This window comes from Boleophthalmus pectinirostris, unplaced genomic scaffold (assembly GCF_026225935.1).
Source record: "Boleophthalmus pectinirostris isolate CB_2022bp ecotype Guang Dong unplaced genomic scaffold, ASM2622593v1 HiC_scaffold_10, whole genome shotgun sequence".
In the NCBI taxonomy this organism is placed as follows: Eukaryota; Metazoa; Chordata; class Actinopteri; order Gobiiformes; family Gobiidae; genus Boleophthalmus; species Boleophthalmus pectinirostris.
In genome coordinates this window covers 10,187,942-10,208,003 of record NW_026570971.1, presented here as the reverse complement: position 1 = coordinate 10,208,003, position 20,062 = coordinate 10,187,942, and the positions used below count along the sequence as shown (strand labels likewise).

Sequence of the window (20,062 nt, the reverse complement as noted above, 5' to 3'; positions counted from 1 at the left end):
TCTTTGTCTGAGCTAGTGCTGTATCCAATTAGAAACATGTATTCTTTTTGCTCTAGTCTATTAACATTTTTTTTTTAACCACATAAAAGATACATTTCAGTCACTATCCCGAACAACACGGCTTTCAGTATTTTTAAGTGGACTGTACTTCCTTCATACAACCACATTATTCCAATGATCTTACAATAATTAAAGTAGTACTAGTAAAAGTAGTAAAGTAGCAATATATTAAAAGTTGTTAAAGGTGCTTTGTTTAACTTTTTTGTGGAAATTTCTGTTGTTTTCTCTTGATTGTTTCCTTGGATATGTTATTGCTTTGCTTGGAATGTTCCACAGTATGACATTAATCAGCTCTGCCTTATATTTATTCAATTGCAGATGATTTTAAAGCTCAAAAAGCTAGAAAAAAAAAAAATTCTGACTGTGAGCAGGGTTGCCTCTCCACAGATTTCACCTCGAATTGGTCTGGTTTTGTCTTCATGAAGATAGAAAGGTTTAATGTCATACTGTGAAATATTCCAGACAAGAGATAGACCTTTTTCACAACGGCCGGAAGTGTCCTGCTGTAGGTTTGCAGGAACTTCCGGTTTATGATTTTCTGTAGCAATATGTCTGTGGAAATGTCTCATATATTCTCCACCAGCTTCATAAATCTGCCCCATCACCAAATCTTCAACCAACAAGGTCCACAAAGTATAAACATGAAGAATTTATCCACAACTATCAAGGTACGAAAGACGAAAATTGAAAGACGAACAACGACGAGCATTAGTGAACTACTGAGCAAAACTAACATTATGGTCATGAATAAACCATAAATAACTTGTTCACTCAGACTGATTCTATAATTAAAATTAAAAATCGGTTTCATGATGTCGATATTAGCATAGATAGATTTGTGCAGTTCGAATGCGAGACATCTTTAGGACACCATAACATTAATTTCGCTCGGTAGTTCACTAATGCGTCGTCGCTGTTCGCCTTTACGTTTTCCTCTTTCTTACCTTGATAGTTGTGGATAAATTCTTCATGTTTATCCTTTGTTGATCTTGTTGGTTGGAGATTTGGTGATGGGGCAGATTTATGAAGCTGGTGGAGAATACATTGCGAGACATTTCCACAGTTATTTTACCACAGAAAACCATTAACCGAAAGTTCCTCAAACACTACAGCAGGACACTTCCGGCTGTTGTGAAAAAGGTTTATAACACTTCCCTGGAGAAAAGCATTTGACGGACCCTCCTCCAGAAAAGTTACACAATGCACCTTTAAATAATAACACCCTTCTTGCTGCGTTTATTTCAGACCTAAGCCGTACCTGTTCAAAGGCGACCACAGATACCCCGGCTCCAGCCCTGACGCCCCGGTGGTCATCCTGTACGCTGAGCTGGGGAGACAAAAATTCAGCGAGCTCCACCAAACCCTGGTCTCCAAAGTCCACAAGGGCGAGGCGGCGTACGTGCTCCGGCATTATGTGGCCGTAAGTGACAAAGCAGCACTCTCATATACAGTGTAGACATGCATGAAGAGGAATAGACTCTGTCAGGGTGACCAGATTTTCAAAATAAAAAACTGGGACACAATGGTTTGGAGCCGTTACTAATAATAAAATTGTAAAGCAAGTGTGTAATTAAGGAGAATTTTTCTGCACTCGGCCCATTCATGAAAATGTGAGCCAATATAGTCACATTTTCTTTGTGTTTTGGTTATTTTGAAGCAGTATTTTACCTAAACAAATTACAGTTTATGCCTCTTTTTACTGTTGGCACGGGTCAAATTGTTCAAAAAGAGGGTCATATGGGACATTTCTTGTATAAAAGTGGGTCAAGTAACTGGTTTTGTATAATTCTGCTGGGACAGGGGACACCGGGCTCAAAACTGGTACTGTTCCGGGTAAATATGGACGTCTGGTCACCCTAGGCTCTGTGCACAGTAGCATGCTAGTTAGCGCACTGTCTCTCAAAGCTAACAGTTACTTTTATTAAAATTGCAAAACATAAATAAAATACACGGCTTATTCAAATTCAAATTAATTAAAATAAGCACTCAACAGTTATTTTTATCTGTAGAATATGTAGAATTCTTCATTTTGTGGCGTTGTAGTATTCATTATTTATGCCTGAAAATTAGCATTAGCATTAGCACTGAGACACAAACATCTCAAGTATTAATTTTATTTGTCTACTTTTTAACATGTTGTCACATCCACTCGCAGCTCAATGTCTTGTTCAATGTGTTTTCTTTAAATATTTATTAATTTTAGCATGACTCAGCAAAAAAAAAAAAAAACTCTTAAAGACAAAATTAGACAAGAAAGGTTTCCTGGTGCTATGGTGGACAGAGCCTAACAGCTAAATGCAAAATTTCACTGTTAATTTTCAAACAAAAAAATCTGTCACATTTTTTTGTTTGAACATGTGTAGTTGTGACAGTTTTTCCAATTTTTTTTTCATTTATTTTCCATTTTTCATACCAAAGTAGTTAATTTATTACTCAAAATCTAGGCATAAACAAAACGATATGGTTGCGCTGCGGTTATTGCTTCAGCCTCACAACACGAAGGTCCCGGGTTCAACTTTGTGGAGTTTGCATGTTCTCACCGTGTTTGTGTAAGTTTCTGCTGGGTGCTCTTCAGGAAAAGGCGATTGAGAGACTTTTATTTACTTTTTATTAATTTATTTATTTTTACTTTATTTATTACTTTTTATTTTTTTATTTATTTTTTACTTTTTATTTTATTTATTTATTTTTCTTTTCTTTTTTTTCTTTTTTTTATGACAACCGCTTTATTAATTTAAATTCCTCCTAGTACTACTACCTTCACTACAGCTACTACTACAGTATGAAACTACCTCAAGATCACAAGACAAATTTCAAAAAAGTTGGACTACTTTACAAGATATTAATACTTCAAGATGTTACTAGACACATCATTGGGTAAAAATACCGATACCGGGACAAAAAGTATGTAGTTCTGACTTAAAATAAAAGTCCTTATATATACTGCCTGTCATGTCAATCAAAATACATTTCATAGATTTCTTCAAAATTCAAATGCAGTCTTTTTTTTCCTCTTTTTTTTTCTCATCTGGAGTTTATGTTATTCAAAAGTACCTAACGAATGTAACATCTTCTCAAATAGCAAACCAATTTCCTCTTCTCGAACGGGTAAAATTAGCTCTTCATTTGCACCTCAGAGCAGAGATTTCACGAGTTAACATGTCAGACTCAGCTCCTGCTTCTCTCAAATTCAAATTCTGCGTGTAGCCCGTAATTATGTAAAAATATTCCCACCATCTGTTCGGCAGTGGTGGCGGGCAGTGGTCCGGTGGTTACGCGCGTTGGGTTTTCATTGTAGTTGGGAGTTTAAAAGGTAACTCCAGACGACTTCCTAAGTGATGTGTGCTTAGACTATGGAAGACTTTGTGTGTGTCAAGGTTGTCGCTGAATGTGATTTGCATCCATAACCAAGACGTGCTGCGAAATTGTACATTTTCCCAATTAAAGGTGGAAGAAGTACTGTTTATGCCAAAGTAATGTCTGAAGTTAATGAAAGGAACGCACAATATACACATACCGTGGACGTTGTTAATGCGAAGACTACTACTACTACTACTACTTCTAATACTAATACTGCTACTACTAGTACTGCTACTATTGCTGCTACTTATACTGCTACTTATACTGATGTTAATACTGCTATTACTGCTGCTTATTCTAATACTTATACTGGTATTTGTACTGATATTGATACTATTACTGCTACATATACTGGTACTAATACTACTACCAGTATTGCTACTATTACTGCTACTTATACTGGTACTAATACTGCTACTATTACTGGTACTAGTACTGGTACTATTACTGATACTAATACTGCCAATATTACTGCCACAGGTACTGATGTTGGTAATAATACTGCTACTATTATTGATACTATTACTGCTACTTGTACTGATAATGCTACTATTACTGCTACCATTACTGCTACTATTGCTGCTACTATTACTGCTACTTATACTGCTACATTTACTGCTACTATTACCGCTACTATTACCGCTACTAATACTGCTACTAATACTGCTACTAGTATTGTTACTGTTACTGCTACCTATACTGGTACTAATACTGGTAATAATACTGCTACTGTTACTCTTACTGTTAATACTATTACTACAGCTATTACAATGACTAATACTGCTACATCTAACAGGGTAAGGTAGCCAGATTTTCAAAGAGCAACAAGTTTTTTGGGGTTAAAAAAAAGCCCGACATAAACAAACGGAGCACTAATGAGATGCGCATATTTTAAAAACACATATTTAACATAATTATCACATTTAAAAGATTAACAGGTTGCATTTCACTCATTATTGGGTTTATTAACACAAAACAGAACTGAAGAAAAGGCTTCAAATTACTTTTATGACATGAAAGTGCCTCAGGAGTCAGTCTAAGTAAAAAACAACTCAAAATTGGCAAGTGATTTCCAAAAAACGAAGCCCAAATAAGTGGACTTGGCAACTTGACTACTATTACTGCTGCTGCAACTACTGCTGTTACAACACGAGTTACTTCCACATAGGCTTATACTACTACAGTAGATATTGTCTTGCTATAACTAGGGATGGGCATTCGATTAATCGATCATCAGTAGAATTAATGATCGATTTTTGATTAATCATTAACGTTTTTTTAAATTAAAGTTATCATCAATATTATTACTATTTGCACTACTAATCTGCATAAATAAACACAATTTTATGACATATAAACCATAACCTCTATAGAGCCATATCAGCCGTTTGACATTATAATGTGTTTAATGCAGCTTTGCACAAGTTTTACAGAAACAAAACTTAAAACTGCATGGCTCATTTGCATAAACTAAGCGAAAGAAAAAACAGCTCTTGTGCACTGATACGGTTCAGCTTCTGTCGGACTAAAGGACACGACTCAGTGGAATATATGAGTTCTTTCTGTGACAGAGGGATGTTGCTAATGGTGAGTCTGTTCTTTGCATATATCGTTTTGGAGATGGTTCATGTTTTCAGAGATCATACGTGTGCAGGTTTAGCGCAACTCTTTATGTTGCAGTAACCGGGATACTGCGTGTACTTGCACCATGATGAAACCGGGATACTCAAAAACCCGATCATACCCGGGACACTGATGTGCTGTAACCACACTCACTGAGTGGAACCGTGTCTCCAAGGAGGAACCAGAGCCCAAACGTGGGACTGTGAGGCTGCAACTCCAGTGTTTGTGTCAGACGCAGCTCCTTACGCTACACTATGCACAGCAACCTATTGTTTGTCAATTAATAGTGAACATAATCGATGCAATTCTTAATGATCATTTATTGATTAGTCGACTAATCATCAACTGTTACAGTAGATATTGTCTCTCTACAGCAGTTTCTACCATTACTTATTAATATGTGCATGTATTTTTGAATTAACGGTGCTCTATTTAACTTGATTGTTTTCTTGGATATGCTACAATCTGGCATCAAACTAACAGGTGGTTTTATTGCTAAAATATCTTGACATACTTTTTTACTGTGAGCAAGCTTGCCTCTCCACAGACCTTTCCACAGAGTCACACACATCAATCTTTCATAGCCTGGTTAACTGCACTGTACTAAACCAGACTAAACCCAAGACTAAATCAAGATTAAACCACGATTAAATGGGACTAAACAAAGACTAACCCCAGACTAAACCAGGACTAAACCAGGAGTAAACAGGACTAAACAAGGACTAACCCCAGACTAAACCGGGGACTAAACCCAAAACTAAACCAGGATTAAACAGGACTAAACAAGGACTAACCGCAGACTAAACCAGGACTAAACCCAAAACTAAATTAGGACTAAACCAGGATTAAACAGGACTAAACGAGAACTAACCCCAGAGTAAACCAGGACTAAACCATGAGTAAACAGGACTAAATAAGGACTAACCCCAGACTAAACCAGGGACTAAACCCAAGACTAAACCAGGATTAAACGGGACTAAACGAGAACTAACCCCAGTGTAAACCAGGACTAAACCAGGAGTAAACAGGACTAAATAAGGACTAACCCCAGACTAAACCAGGGACTAAACCCAAGACTAAACCATGATTAAACAGGACTAAACAAGAACTAACCCCAGTGTAAACCAGGACTAAACCAGGAGTAAACAGGATTAAACAAGGACTAACCCCAGATTAAACCAAGTTTGGTGTAATTTTCCTGTCTTTATCCATGTGTGTTAATCAGCAAATAAAACAAAAAAAATTTAGAAAAGGTAAAAAAAAGAAACAAAAACAAAAAATAAATAAAAAATAAATAACTGCACTGTACCCTTTCTCCAATTTTGTACTCACCGCTTTTCACATTTCAAGAAACATTTGCATTTGAATCATTCTGCTGGCCTTTTTTTTTTTTTTTTTTTTAAGCCCTCCACTTTTTAACAATCCCTCTACTCTGCTTCCCCAGAAACCCAGCAACAAGAAGGTGCACCTGTCGGGCTACGGAGTGGAGCTGGCCATCAAGAGCCAGGAGTACAAGGCAAAAGACGACACACAGGTCCAGGGTAAGAGCACACCATCACGAACACGCTGAGCGAGAAGGGCCCCGCTGTGAATAACCAGCTAATGGCCTCTCTGCTTTCAGGGGTGGAGGTAAACGCTACAGTGATCGGAGAGAACGATCCCGTGGATGAGGTCCAAGGATTCCTCTTTGGCAAACTCAAGTGAGCGATGCGGTGTCCCGGCCCCATAAAATATGAGCACATTTCTGCCTGGAGTTGCACCACTTGGCAGGCTCTAGTCATCTCCTCCCACCTTATCTCCCCCCTCCAAATATTAATGATGGAAATTTTATCTTTGCTGTAAACATGAGCAAAGATACCAACAGTGTTTGCTTTTTTAGAGGGATTTTTAGGGATATATAATCTATTTTTGTAGTTACTTGTGCAAAAATACTGCCTCAAGTGCAATGTGTTTGGTCGTTGACTTGCTCTAGTCTCTCATTTGGGTTGCCACTTTGAAACCCCAGCACCTGCATGAATCGGAATCAGTGCTAGTGCACCCTCTGCAGCTCAGGGAGGGAATTCTGGAGGTTCTGAGCTTTCACATGAGGCCTGTCCATGAACTGAGAATGAGACAAACTTGGATGTGTCCTCTATCTGCAGCTTGAGATTCTGACAACTGACCAAATAGTCCACAGTTAATTTAGTAGTTTATTAATCATGACTATTCAATGAATCGTTACAGCCCTAATATAAAGAAAATAATTGACTGGCATTGACTCAAGCAGCAGTCAATGGATTGTCTTAAAATCAGGTTTGCCGGTTTGATCTCTCACTATACTGTTGTAAGTATTGAGAGCGAATGAAAATGGTAAAGGTACAAAGTGCACAATGAAAAACAAAGCAACAAGCTATGTATTTATGGAGCAAGAGTTTACAGTTGTGTTGTCTGACCACCTTACAATCAGTAAAATCAAATTAAGATCATTTATGTGCAAACTTTCAAAATGCACAATTTTAACAATACTGAAACTCATTTAGCTGGGGGCTGCTACAGTTAATTGGAATAATTGTGATTAAATGACTATTAACGGAAACATCGGAACTGCAAGTGATCGATTATTAAAATAGTTGTCAATTAATACAGTCATCGATTAATTGTTTTCTGGGCTATACAAAGACTTTAAAACAGGCTCTCCAACCTGTAGCTCCGTAGCTGCTGGTAGCTCTCCACCCCCTTCCAAGGAGATCGCCAAAAGATTTCTAAATTACATGTACAGTGCTGAATAAGTCTAATTTGATTAATTAAATGCCTAGTACTTTTATACATGTATCATTTTAATGCCTAACTGTGTGCCCTTCTATGGATAATGGTTTATTTTTTAAGGACATCTAACTGTACCTCATCTAGGGCTTACCATTTCTCTTATATTTACTCCATTTCTTCTGACCGCTAAAACTAGTAGCTCTCTGGCATTTTTGTTTTGTAAAGATAGCTCACCGGAAAAAGATTGGAGACCCCTGCTCTAAAACATGCCATGTGCTGAGAGAAGAGGTTTTATGACCCCAGATTGACACAGAGAATGTGTAAAACCAATATTCTATGTTCAAAATTTCATTCACAGGCCTTTCAGAATCTAAACAACTAACTGATTTAGTGAAAAAATAATCTCCAGATTAGATTGCAGCCCAACTATTAAAATATTTGTAATATGAGCGATCCTGGTTCTGTTTTTATTTAGGTATTTTTGGTGATTTTCAACAAAAATGTGAGGGTGACTTGTAACTGTATATTACATGAGGGTTATTTAACAGTACACAATCAGCTCACTTGTTGTAGTTACAGTTAAGCCTGTTCTTTTTGGTCAGATTTTGTTAAAATAAAGGCGAAATTGAAGCCTAACAAAACCTCGGATAGACCAGTGCTTACAGTTTGCTTCACACTCCCAAGGAATGTTGATGGCATCAGCTGCAAAGTATTAGTAAAGTTAGCAAATATTCTCTATCTAGAGCTCTCCAATCACCATATATGAACTTTTTATTTGGTGATAATGTGTTTAAAGGTCCTAATATTACACAGAAAGGACTCTTGTGAGCGTTAAAGGTTGTATAGAGGATTTTCCAAGGAACGAGAAATCCAGCGACTGTCCTTTTTCAAATGTTGCGCATGCGTGAAACCACCCCCCCTCCCCTACAGCTCCCTACGTAGAAACGCCTCCTCCCGCCTCCTCTTTACGCCAGAAACAGGTTTGTTTACAGCCGGTGCGCTGCACATGACTTGTAAACAACTAACTACAGTGTTGGTTAGGCAAGACGGAGAAGTGAGGAGCGGGGGGAGCGGGTGCGCGGACATTTCGTTCGCGTACGAGAAGTGCGGAGCGGGGAGAGAGGAGAGAGAGAGAGGGGAGCGGTGCGCGGAGATTCCGTGCCCGGAGAAGTGAGGAGCAGGGGGAAGAGCGGATCGGGCAGCGGGGAGAGGAGCAGGAAAGGGTGCAGAGAAGGGTGCGCGGAGATTCAGTGCGAATGAACTAGCTACAACACGCAGCAGCAAGCGGACTCTTTCTTTGCCTTGAAAATTACGTTTTCAGACATAGGATATCGCTTTCGTGTCCTGAAAAACGTTTGACTAGCTCTTGGAAATAAAGTACGTTTTCATAATAAGCAGAAGTGACCTGTCCAGGAGTAATTTGGCGACCAATGCGTCAGTCTTTAGACCCTGCGTCTGCTTCAGTTGCGCCATCGCTGGAATGAATCTTCAAGAATCACCTTAGTTTGGCTTCGCTGCTTTTCCCCTTGTCTTCTTCTTTCAACAATCTCAAAAACGGACTTTCTTTTGCGGCTAACTGCTCCTGGATTCTTGTCTGCCATTGCAACAAACTTTGTGCTAACTGCGAGGAAGATGTAGGTCAAAAAAAGCAGCTAAGAACTGTTGTGTTGGTGGAGTAAACAGCGTCTGTGCGGCTTGCGTCTGTGGACTGCGTGACAGGCGTACGTAAACCACGTACCGGCGGCGCGCAGGCAAGTCAGTTACGCTAGAAACGTAGGGAGATTGATTGACAGCCTGTCAGCTAACAGATAACGAGGCAGTGTTGTTATCTATTGGCAAATGTTTAGCCCCACCACGTCCAGAGTTGATGAATTTTTATTCTCTTTTTTTTGGTCATCATAATTACAAGGCTACTGCATCTCTATAATGCTATCATTGACAATTTGAAACAAAAAAAAATCCTCCATACAACCTTTAAGCCATGTGAGAATGTTGTCACCTCTTCAAAAACAGACCTGGAGTTGTGTTTTATATCATTCACAACCCTTTATTATTAGTCTGTCTACATCTCCAAACCTCAAAATGCTCTGTTCCACCTTGTGATGTCATGAAGCAGTCGTTTTCAGTGGCAATTAATAGCTCCTTTTACCTTTTGTTTACTAGAGACGGGCAATTCCAGGGCTGAAATGATCCAAATGATTCTAGTGATAATGAAGGAGCATGATGTTTTAAAACACAGTGAAGCACTTCCTGTATTACCATATGACATCTCAAGGTGGAACAGAGAAAAATGCAACCGAAAAACATGTGTGAATGAAACAAAACACAACTCCCGGTCTGTTTGTGATGAGGAAACAACATTATAAAATAGATCAGAAAATAGCAGAATATGGGCCGTTTTAACAAATCTTAATGAGTGGTAGAAATAATCATTAATAGTGGTCAGTCTATTTTGTAAACTTGTGCGATACAGATGAACGGAACCGTGCGTTAATGCGTTTTTACCCATTCCAGGACCCTTTACCCGGAGCTGAAGGAGCAACTGAAGGAGCTGAGGAAACATCTGATCGAAAGCACTAATGAAATGGCACCGCTCAAAGTCTGGCAAATGCAAGGTGAGTCTGCCCCCAACCACTGCACCCTCTTACCCACCCAAAGCAAGAACGAGGCGTGACGGTGGAAAATAATTGCACCCGGACTTCAGAAATGTATAGGTAGGTAGGTGGAATGTATAGGTAATCAATGCTAACCTCCTGATACATGTGGTTGTAATGATGTTACGGAGAGTTGAGGGCGATGTCTGCCGGAGTAAAAATATAATTGGCGCCTCAGTGAAATCCCATTGTTCTGTTAAATCAATACGGGGCCAAAGATCTGTGAACGTAATTGGACTACATCATCTTTCCAGCTAATAACATTTAGATTTACATTTATGTTTTTAAAGGAGCTTTGTGTAACTTTTCACGTTGAGGATCCATTAAATGCTTTTATCTGTGGAGATGTTTGGATGATTATTGCTTTGTCTGGAATGTTTCACAGTTTGGTATTAAACCTTTCTATCTTCACGGAGAGCGAACCAGGCCAAGTTACAGGTCAGATCTGTGGAGAGGCGACCTCTGTAACAATCAGATTGCTTGTTTTTTAGGTATTTTTGAGCTATAAAACTACCTTTAATTATATATCCGTAGAAACAAGCAAGTGATAGTGCATAGGGGTGTGCAAGAATATCGAAATATTGATCCATTGTAAAGTTTAATGTGATGATACAGTATCAATATCATGGGCTGCTCTTTTGATATATTGTATTTTTAGCGTATATTACTAAATTATTTTGTTACATAGCTACAGTTTTGTTGCTTGTTTAGAGGAAAGAAACTCGTTTATGCAACACATTTGACATTTTCACTGTTTCGATAATTAAAATGGGCGTGTTTCATATGAATTATGCATTATCACAGCCATGATTTAGCTTTTGTTTTTTATTGAACTGTATCGAATCGTTTTGAAATATATCTCACTGAATCGAAAGTGCACTGTATCGAGATATGTATCGTATCGGCAACTTCTTAATGATACCCAACCCTAATAGTGCGCGTCTAAGTTTGATTACATACACAATATAGGTGCTAATAATATAATAATATAGGTAATATAGGTCATCCATGTTGTGTAATGCCACAGTTTTATCAAAAAATAGACTAAAATATAAACATGTTTTTTAATTTTTGCTGTTTATTGCACCAGCTTAGACTTTGACAAACTGTACTGATCCACAAGGAAAATTATTTGGACGCATCACCATATATTATAATAACAAAGAGCAAAATTATAAATGGTAATAATAAATAATACTAATGATATAACTGATGTAAATTTTGAGACATCCAGGAATAAGATATTGTAAGTGAGTTAAAACAAAAACAAGTGAAATTATTACTAAAAAAGCTACCTGGCTGATAGTGAAACGTTGGCTTCTAAAAGCAAAGTAAGTCCAGTTTTCTTGTTTTAATTTGCTTATAATACATTAATTGCTGTGAAAAAGTAACTCTGAACGGGCTTGCATTTCCATAGACCTGACTCTTACAGTTCCCTTTTGCTTGTTTCTATGGTAAAGTTTTTAATTTACTATAATCGTCCACAATATGGCATAAAACATATCTGTCTGTATGGAGAATGTTCCAAAGTATTGTTTTTTTAACTTTCTATTTTCATGGAATCATTCAAGTAAAAGCCCCCAAAATCACACAGTTTACCTTTAGGGCACAGTGTTACGCTAAATTGATTTTGTTTTAGCTTTCTACCATGTTCCCAACATTGTTCCCTTATCACAAACATGCTCGAAGAGGTTTTAGGTTTAGTCATTCGTGCGTGTTTGAGGATTTTATCTCTCTCGGGCCCTATTCAAACCCTTCTTACGGTTATTCCTGTCCAGTAGTCAGACCAGAAACTACGTCACCCATGCTCCCACACGACAATCCTCCATAAATATACAAAAGCATGACACAAAACTACTCATCAACTTGACAAATCTGATCTGATGTAGTTTTCAGTAACAGGAATAGGGCTGGGTATTATTAAGAAGTTGCCAAAACGATACATACCTCGATACGGTGCACTTTCGATTCAATATGATATATTTCAAATGGATTCGATATGGTTCATTAAAAAAATAAAGGCTAAATCATCGCTGTGACTCTAAAAGTCTTTGTTAAACTACTTTTTGTACAAAGTTAATATGAAACACAAACATTTTTAATCATTAAAACAGTGAAAATGTCAATTGTGTTGCATAAATTAGTTTCCTTTCCACTAAACAAGCAACAAAACTGTAGCACCGTAACAAAATAATTTAGTAAAATACGCTAAAAATACTCTTGGCAATATATCAATCATGATATCGATACTGTACAATCGCATTAAACACTACGATATATCGATATTTCAATATTTTTGAACACCCCTAAGCAGGAAGTGCACTATTTCTGTTGAGTTGGTCCTCTGAAGGGGGAGTGAGTTAGCGTGGAAAGCAAATATATGTATTAAACTAGCTCTTTAACAACAACAACAAGATAATTTACAATCATGCTTTATAGAGTGCAGTTGTTGTTCCTTGACTTTGGCGTGCCTGTAGCAAACGTCCATGTAAGCGCTCCCTAATGCAGTGCAGTCGTTTGTGTCCGGGTGGAGGACTTGTGGCAGGCTCTGGGCTGGGGAGGCTGCCTGTCTGCCTGCCTTCTCCTGGGCCCGTGGGGCTCATTAGCTGGCTGTGTTTACAGATAGAGGGGCCTCTCCAGAGGGCACTCATCACACGGGCTATAACGACAGACTGACAGGCTCAGCAGGCACCAAGCACCGCAGCTGTTTAACCACCCCTCAGCTTTATGCATAGGACCACTATACGGAGATAGGCCAGCAGCTATATCGGTTTTAGATTAGGCACGGAAATCAATGTTATAGCACGTCTGAGTGTAGTTTTTTATCTTTTGACTTGCCCCCTTATTACTTTATACAAAATCGATTTTTCAGAGCTTTAACCATGTTGTAGTGGTTTCCCCTTTTCATTTACCCTCTTGAAATTGTATTTAATGTGATTCATACATATTTGACTAATCTTTATTATCCTGTATCAACACATGCAAAAATTTTGAAAAATGGCACGGTTAGGTGAGGGGTTAGGGTTATAGTAAGGGCTAGGGTTAGAGTTGGGGTTGGGACTATGGTTAGGGTTACAACTAGGGTTAGGTTTAAGGTTAGGCTTACATTTACGGTTGGGCCTAGCATTAGGGTTTGGGCTAAGGGTTAGACTTGTGGTTGGGGTTTAAGGATATTAGGGTTAGTGTGGGGCGCAGCATTTGCAGGTGCGGTGTTTACAGGCGTTTTGTGCGCTGGGTGAGGGCCATTCGACGCCACGTGTTGGTTTAACTAAACTTTTTATTTGGTGAAAATGTGTTTAAAGGTCCTAATATTACAGAAATTGGACTCTTGTGAACGTTTAAACCATGTTATAATGTTGTTACCTATTCAAAAACAGACCTGGTGTTGTGTTTTGTTTCATTCACAACCCTTTATTATTAGTCTGTCAACAACTCTAAAGCTCGAAGTGCTCTGTTCCACCTTGTGACATCAGGAAGCAAGCGATCGTTTTCAAATTAACAGCTACCTATTACCTTTTTTTTTTTACTAGAGTTTGGCAATTCCAGGGCTGAAATTATCCAAATTATTCTAGTGATAGTGAAAGCACCAAGCATTGCAGCTGTTTAACCACCCTGCAGCTCTATGCATGGGACTACTATATGGACAGAGATAGGCCAGCGGGTATATCGGCTTTAGATTAGGCACGGAAATCAATGTTATAGCACGTCTGAGTGTAGTTTTTTATCTTTTGACTTGCCCCCTTATTACGTTATACAAAATTGATTTTTCAGAGCTTTAACCATGTTGTAGTGGTTTCCCCTTCTCATTTACCCTCTTGAAGTTGTATTAAACGTGATTCGGGCAATTCTAAGTAGCTTGCCAGGGGATTTCTGAATTATACGTATTGTTCTGAATAAGTAAAATCTGATTAATTACCACTGTAAATCTATAATTTTAATGCCCAGTTTTGTGCACTAATAAATGAATAATGGTTTGTATTTTATAGGCATCTAACTGTCCCCAATCTAAGGCTGTGGCATATATATATATATATATATATATATATATATATATATATATATACACACATATATATATATATATATATATATATATATATATATATATATATATATATATATATATATACACACATATATATATACACATATACACACATATATTCAGTTTCTTGCAACTGTTAAAATGAGTAGATCTTTGGCATTTTTGTTTTGTAAAGGTATCTCACCAGAGGAAAAAGGTTGTAGACCCTAGATCTACACTAACCCAGTTTTCACCTCCACCAGGACACGCCCACTGCTCTGTACTTACTTCGTTCTCTAATTTAATTTTTTTAGTTGCTGATACGTGTAGGATTCGTCAGCGTTGCAGAGGCATTTTAGCACAAATGAAAAAATAATCCGTTGCCCGCTAGCACGATCTGCAGCTGTCCATAGCAGGTGCTGAAAAAAATGTAACACAATGATCCAGATATTTGGTTGCCTTTCCAGTAAATTCGTAGTTTGTAATGTTACACTGCTATTGAAACTTGCAATAGTAATAATACAGTAATATAAAGTAAGGTAGAACATGGTCTGAAAAAATATCCAATTGCAAATTCTCTCAATGGTAATTGGTATCAAAATTCAATTAACAGGGAAACACATCTTTATAAACGTCTAAAACTACATGACATGAAAAATAAGAGCAAATTACAATGCAGAAACTGAATGGCCAAATAAGGAAAAATGCTCAGTAGGCGTATAATAACAGGGGGAAGATTTCATCGATTCATCTGTTTCATTTGTTTTTTGATTTGTTTCCAATTCAGACCTGAGTTTCCAGACGGCCGCTCGGATCCTGGCTGCTCCTGCTGTCGACGCCCTAAACGTGATGAAGGACCTGAGTCAGAACTTCCCCACCAAAGCCAGGTATTATACAGCGCTAATAAACACCATCTCTCACAGCGACTTCATGAACGCGCTATACAAACTGTCTCTCTGCTCTCCCCAGGTCCATCACTAAAACTGTTGTGAGCGCCGAGATACGCAAGGAGATCGGGGAAAACCAGAAGGTAAGAATATAGTAAACAAACTTGTCAAAAGGCCCGTTCCTGATGTTTTTCCCCGTATATTTGAGCAAAATTTGTCTTCCACTTGTACAGATTCGTGTTGCCATGATACTAAACTTTCAAACTCAATTTTAATACTAAGGAATAGGGCTGAGTATCATTAAAGAGTTGATGATACAATACATACCTCGATACAATGAGCTTTCGATTTGATATGATATATTTCAAATCTATTTGATACGGTTCAGTAAAAATAAAGCCTAAATCATGGCTGTGATACTAAACGTCTTTGTTAAACCACTTCTTGGGCAAAGTGAATATGAAACACAAACATTTTAATCATCAAAACTGTGAATATGTCAATTGTGTCACATAAACGAGTTCCCGTCCTCTAAACAAGCAACAAAACTGTAGCATTGTAACAAAATAATTCAGTAAAATATACCAAAAAATACTCTACTACTCTAATAGGGAATAGACTCGATACTCAATACCAATTCTGATACCGTGATACACTCTTTTTTTTGGCAACAGAATGTGATTTCAACATGTTTACACATGGATTGATCATTCATAAGCTATTCAGGAATGGTTAATTTACATCCTGTGAATGTGTTTTTTTAGTATTGATACTGGCTGAAATATGTATCTAGTTTCGATATTAGTTTTAGTATTGATTAGTGTCTGATTTCCAATACAACCCTAGTACAGATACACTGTTTAAGCAACTCTTGAGGTCAAAAGTATCAGCAGTATGAGGTCAAAGTCTGATGTGTATTGTTATTATGAAGTGCTTTGCTGTCCGATGAAGTATGCATTAGCATTGTAGTTGTTGTTGGCATTACCTCTCTGAAAGCTGTGAAAAGTGCTTATAAACTCATCACACTGAATAATTAGCATGGTCTGAATGCATAAGGTAATTGGGGAATAACTTTGGATCACTGCAAACCTTTTAAAATAATCTAGTTTTGGTTTTCATGTTTTTTAGGAGGGAGAATAATCAGGTACAGTGCCTTTAAGTAGACCTAAATTAATTGTCTACACTTGTTACACTATTTTATAGAAGTAGACACATACACTACAAAAAAGTATATCTTGATTTGAATAGTTATGATTTTGAGATTGATTAATTTAAGCTTGTCTATTTTTTGTGGTCTTGCATACTACCTTTGTGATTATTTCTACTCCATGAACAGATTTGTTATCTTGAAATCATAATATTATAAAAAAAAATATTGACATAAATAGTATGACATCTGTCCAGCTCTTCCAACTTAACTAAAACCTGCTCAAACTACACAAATCCAGATAGTGCTAGTGCTCTGTTTTTACAGTGTAGTGATGACATATGCTTTGTGTTAATGTGTAGCTGCTAATGAGCAAGTAAGAACACATTCTAACAAGGCTACTACGACTTCAAAAGTACTATGAAACGTACCCGCATTCCTTCATTGCTTGAGTGATAGTCTCTGTTTTTTATTACTGAGTGTAGCCTTTGAACTTTGAACCTCACCTGTGCCACCAGATCTGAAAAACACGCTCACATAGTTCGTTGTGTTTCATTATAAAAATCTGTGAGTCTGTTATGGCTGTTTTCCCAGTTAGAACTTTGTTTAATGACAACTATCTCATGGTTAAAATATATTCAGACACTGTATTTTTCCTCCTAATATATTTTGACAGTGTAACAGTACTCTTACTTGAGTAAAAGTTGTGCCTCCTCTTCCCACTGTGAGTAAATCTACAAGTGACAAACGCTTTATGTTGGCGATATGAAATGAGTTGTGTTTCTTGCACTGCTCCTTCAGATTTGATTTATTTTTTTTACATATTTGTGGTTTATCCTTTAAATGTGCCAGATGTTGTTCATCATTTAATGTTTTGTTCCATCAATTTCAAATTATAAATCAGATGTTACGCCCAGACTGTTACTCTTATGTGAATTATAGTTTCCCCAAATCCTTTTTTTTTTTTTTATTTTTTTATCTTGGTTGAATGTTCAAATCATTTTCTCGTTTAGGTTGTTTTCACACATGTTGTCTGCTCTCTGAACTTACCCCAGTGCGCACTAGATTTAGTCCTGTTTGCTTGACCTTTGGATGAGGCTAAATACACTGTGAAGGCTATACGTTCTTTCTGACAGCAGACTTTTTTTTTGAGTGACACGCAGACTGAGACAGGGTCATCTGTGCAGACAGACCCAGGGTCGCCTGCGCAGCACAAACAGACCCAGACTCGCCTGCGCAGAACAGACCCAGACTCGCCTGCGCAGACAGACCCAGACTCACCTGTGCAGACAGACCCAGACTCACCTGAGCAGACAGACCCAGACTCACCTGTGCAGACAGACCCAGACTCACCTGAGCAGACAGAACCAGGGTCACATACGCAAACAAAAGGTGGGCTCATCTGTGCAGACAGACTGAGACTTACCTGCGCAGACACATCCAGACTCAGCTGCACAGACAGAGCCTGGGTCACCTGTGCAGATAGAGGCAGGAGGAGATGTGTCTTACTGATCCAAGGGCTTTTTTACCCAATTCCAAGCACGGCTACTTGCTTTGCGGACATGTATCGGCTCGAGGTTGATAGCATTCACACCACACCTCTGAGACTGCAGTAGCGAAATACATTTTAACATGTCCAACAAGACCACCTGTTTCAAGCCCTCACGGAGCAGCCGTTAATGCAAATCAGAATATGAGTGTTGAGTTCATATTGGCTGAAGCACACCACCCCCAGAACTAGTGTCAGTGTGAAAATTACCTTATTCACAGTGGGACACTCTTTTACACTTTTACTCGAGTAAGAGCAGAGATGAGACCAAGTTGTTGTTTTGCAAGTCTCAAGTAAGTCTCATGTCTTAAGTCCTAAGTCAAATACAGGCAAGTCCAAGTCCAGTTTTGAGTCACTGGCCCATAATTCCAAGTCAAGTCCAAGTTGTCTGCTTTGAGCTTCAAATCATTTCAAGTCTTTAAACCAAAGTACCAAATATAGCTTAAATTTTTTCTATTTATATGAATTTTAAGATAAATTGTACTCATAAAGTCATAGTATATTTATTTAAGAGTATTTATAGAGTATATAAGAGTTGTAGAAATGTAATTTTTTTTTCGTTTTTAAATGTCTTGACAAGATCTTAATGTGAATCATTATGGTCAAAATAGAAAGACTTCAGATTTAAAAGTGCTTCTCAAGTCACAGGCCTCAAGTCCGAAATTGAGTCCTAAGTCTTATTTCATTTTACCAAGTCAAGTCTCAAGTCCTAAAAATAGTGACTCAAATCTGACTTGAAACCAACTCACAACTTGCAAGTCCCCATCTCTGAGTAAGAGTACTGTTTCAAATACATTTTCAAATACATACTCAAGTTGGAGTAAAAGTATGATGTCTGAAACGTAGTACTTAATGCAATTGTATTGAGCAATTACTCAAGTAAATGTAGTAATTGTCATCTTTAGAAATAAATGAGATCTCTATTATCCATTATATTACCATCAACTACAAACACTCCAGTCGGGCCTAAAACTAGCTGACAGCGTGGGTAATTGTTTTTTCATTGGTCTCGCCCCCTGTCACCTCTGCCTCTCCTCCAGCTGTTTTCCATTTCCTCGACTGGAGCTCCTGTGATGGAGGGGGGCACAGGAGCAGGAGGAGGAGGGGGGGTACGCAGCAAACATCCTAATTACCGAATCAGCGACTCATTGGCAAGCTCGGCGTGCCCCGCTGTGCAAAATGATTATTGATTGAAGCCGTTCGGACACGTTTTCGCTCCCCCCTTTTTTTCTCTGAGTTTGGTAATTGCCGTGTCTGGAATATGATTAATCTGATGTCTTTGTCTCGCTGTAATGAGAGTTGACTTCCCCGCTATGTTTTTCCCTCCCCTCGACAGACAGCCAGATCCTTTGCTTAATAATTACATTTATTTATATGAAGTGTGATGTCAGACAGTTTGAATAAGAGTGCTAAAGCTTGTTGTCGTGTCCTGCTGTGTTGGAGAAGTTGAGTTGTACAGTATAATTCATGACGAAAGCTCTCAACATGTTTTTCACTGTTTTTTTTTTCTTTTCCCGCAGTTTTTCAAAGGAAATCTCGGATTGCAGCCCGGGGACTCCGCTCTGTTTATCAATGGGTTGCATATAGATCTGGACGCACAGGATATCTTCAGGTTGGTAGATTCCTGTCCTTGGGCAAGACACTTCACACACCTTACCATTAGGGATGTAAGTTTTTAGTTGTTTAGTCAATCTTTTAGATTGTAAGGGTTTAAATAGAACAACAGCAGAAAGGAGAATTGAGTGAGTTAGCTGAAGACTTGGTAATTTTTGGTATTTAGATGTAAAAAGTAGGTATGCAGCTGTATTCGATATTAAATCGTTCGATACTGGTCTCATGATTTGATACACAGTGTCGATATGCAAGTGTCCCTCCATGTGCACTGTGTTGTCATTTATTTTGGTCCAAAAGGAAAACAGTTGTTGCAGCATCCTCCTCAGATGCAACAAGAAAACAGCGCCTTAGGGACTTGCAGCTGAAATATTCTAACAGAGGTGGATTTTATCTTTCAGT

The 20,062-nt window shown here is 38.1% G+C and overlaps 1 protein-coding gene across 1 annotated transcript in view; it reads left to right on the top strand.

The window, feature by feature from the left end:
- uggt1 (UDP-glucose glycoprotein glucosyltransferase 1) overlaps nt 1-20,062 on the top strand; it is a 61,081-nt gene that overhangs the window by 8,328 nt on the left and 32,691 nt on the right. Inside the window, exons 6-12 of the mRNA XM_055157643.1 lie at nt 1,306-1,480; nt 6,488-6,584; nt 6,665-6,743; nt 10,303-10,403; nt 15,254-15,353; nt 15,436-15,496; nt 19,570-19,661. Coding sequence (XP_055013618.1) covers nt 1,306-1,480; nt 6,488-6,584; nt 6,665-6,743; nt 10,303-10,403; nt 15,254-15,353; nt 15,436-15,496; nt 19,570-19,661 — 705 coding nt within the window. The remainder of the gene's footprint in view (nt 1-1,305; nt 1,481-6,487; nt 6,585-6,664; nt 6,744-10,302; nt 10,404-15,253; nt 15,354-15,435; nt 15,497-19,569; nt 19,662-20,062) is intronic.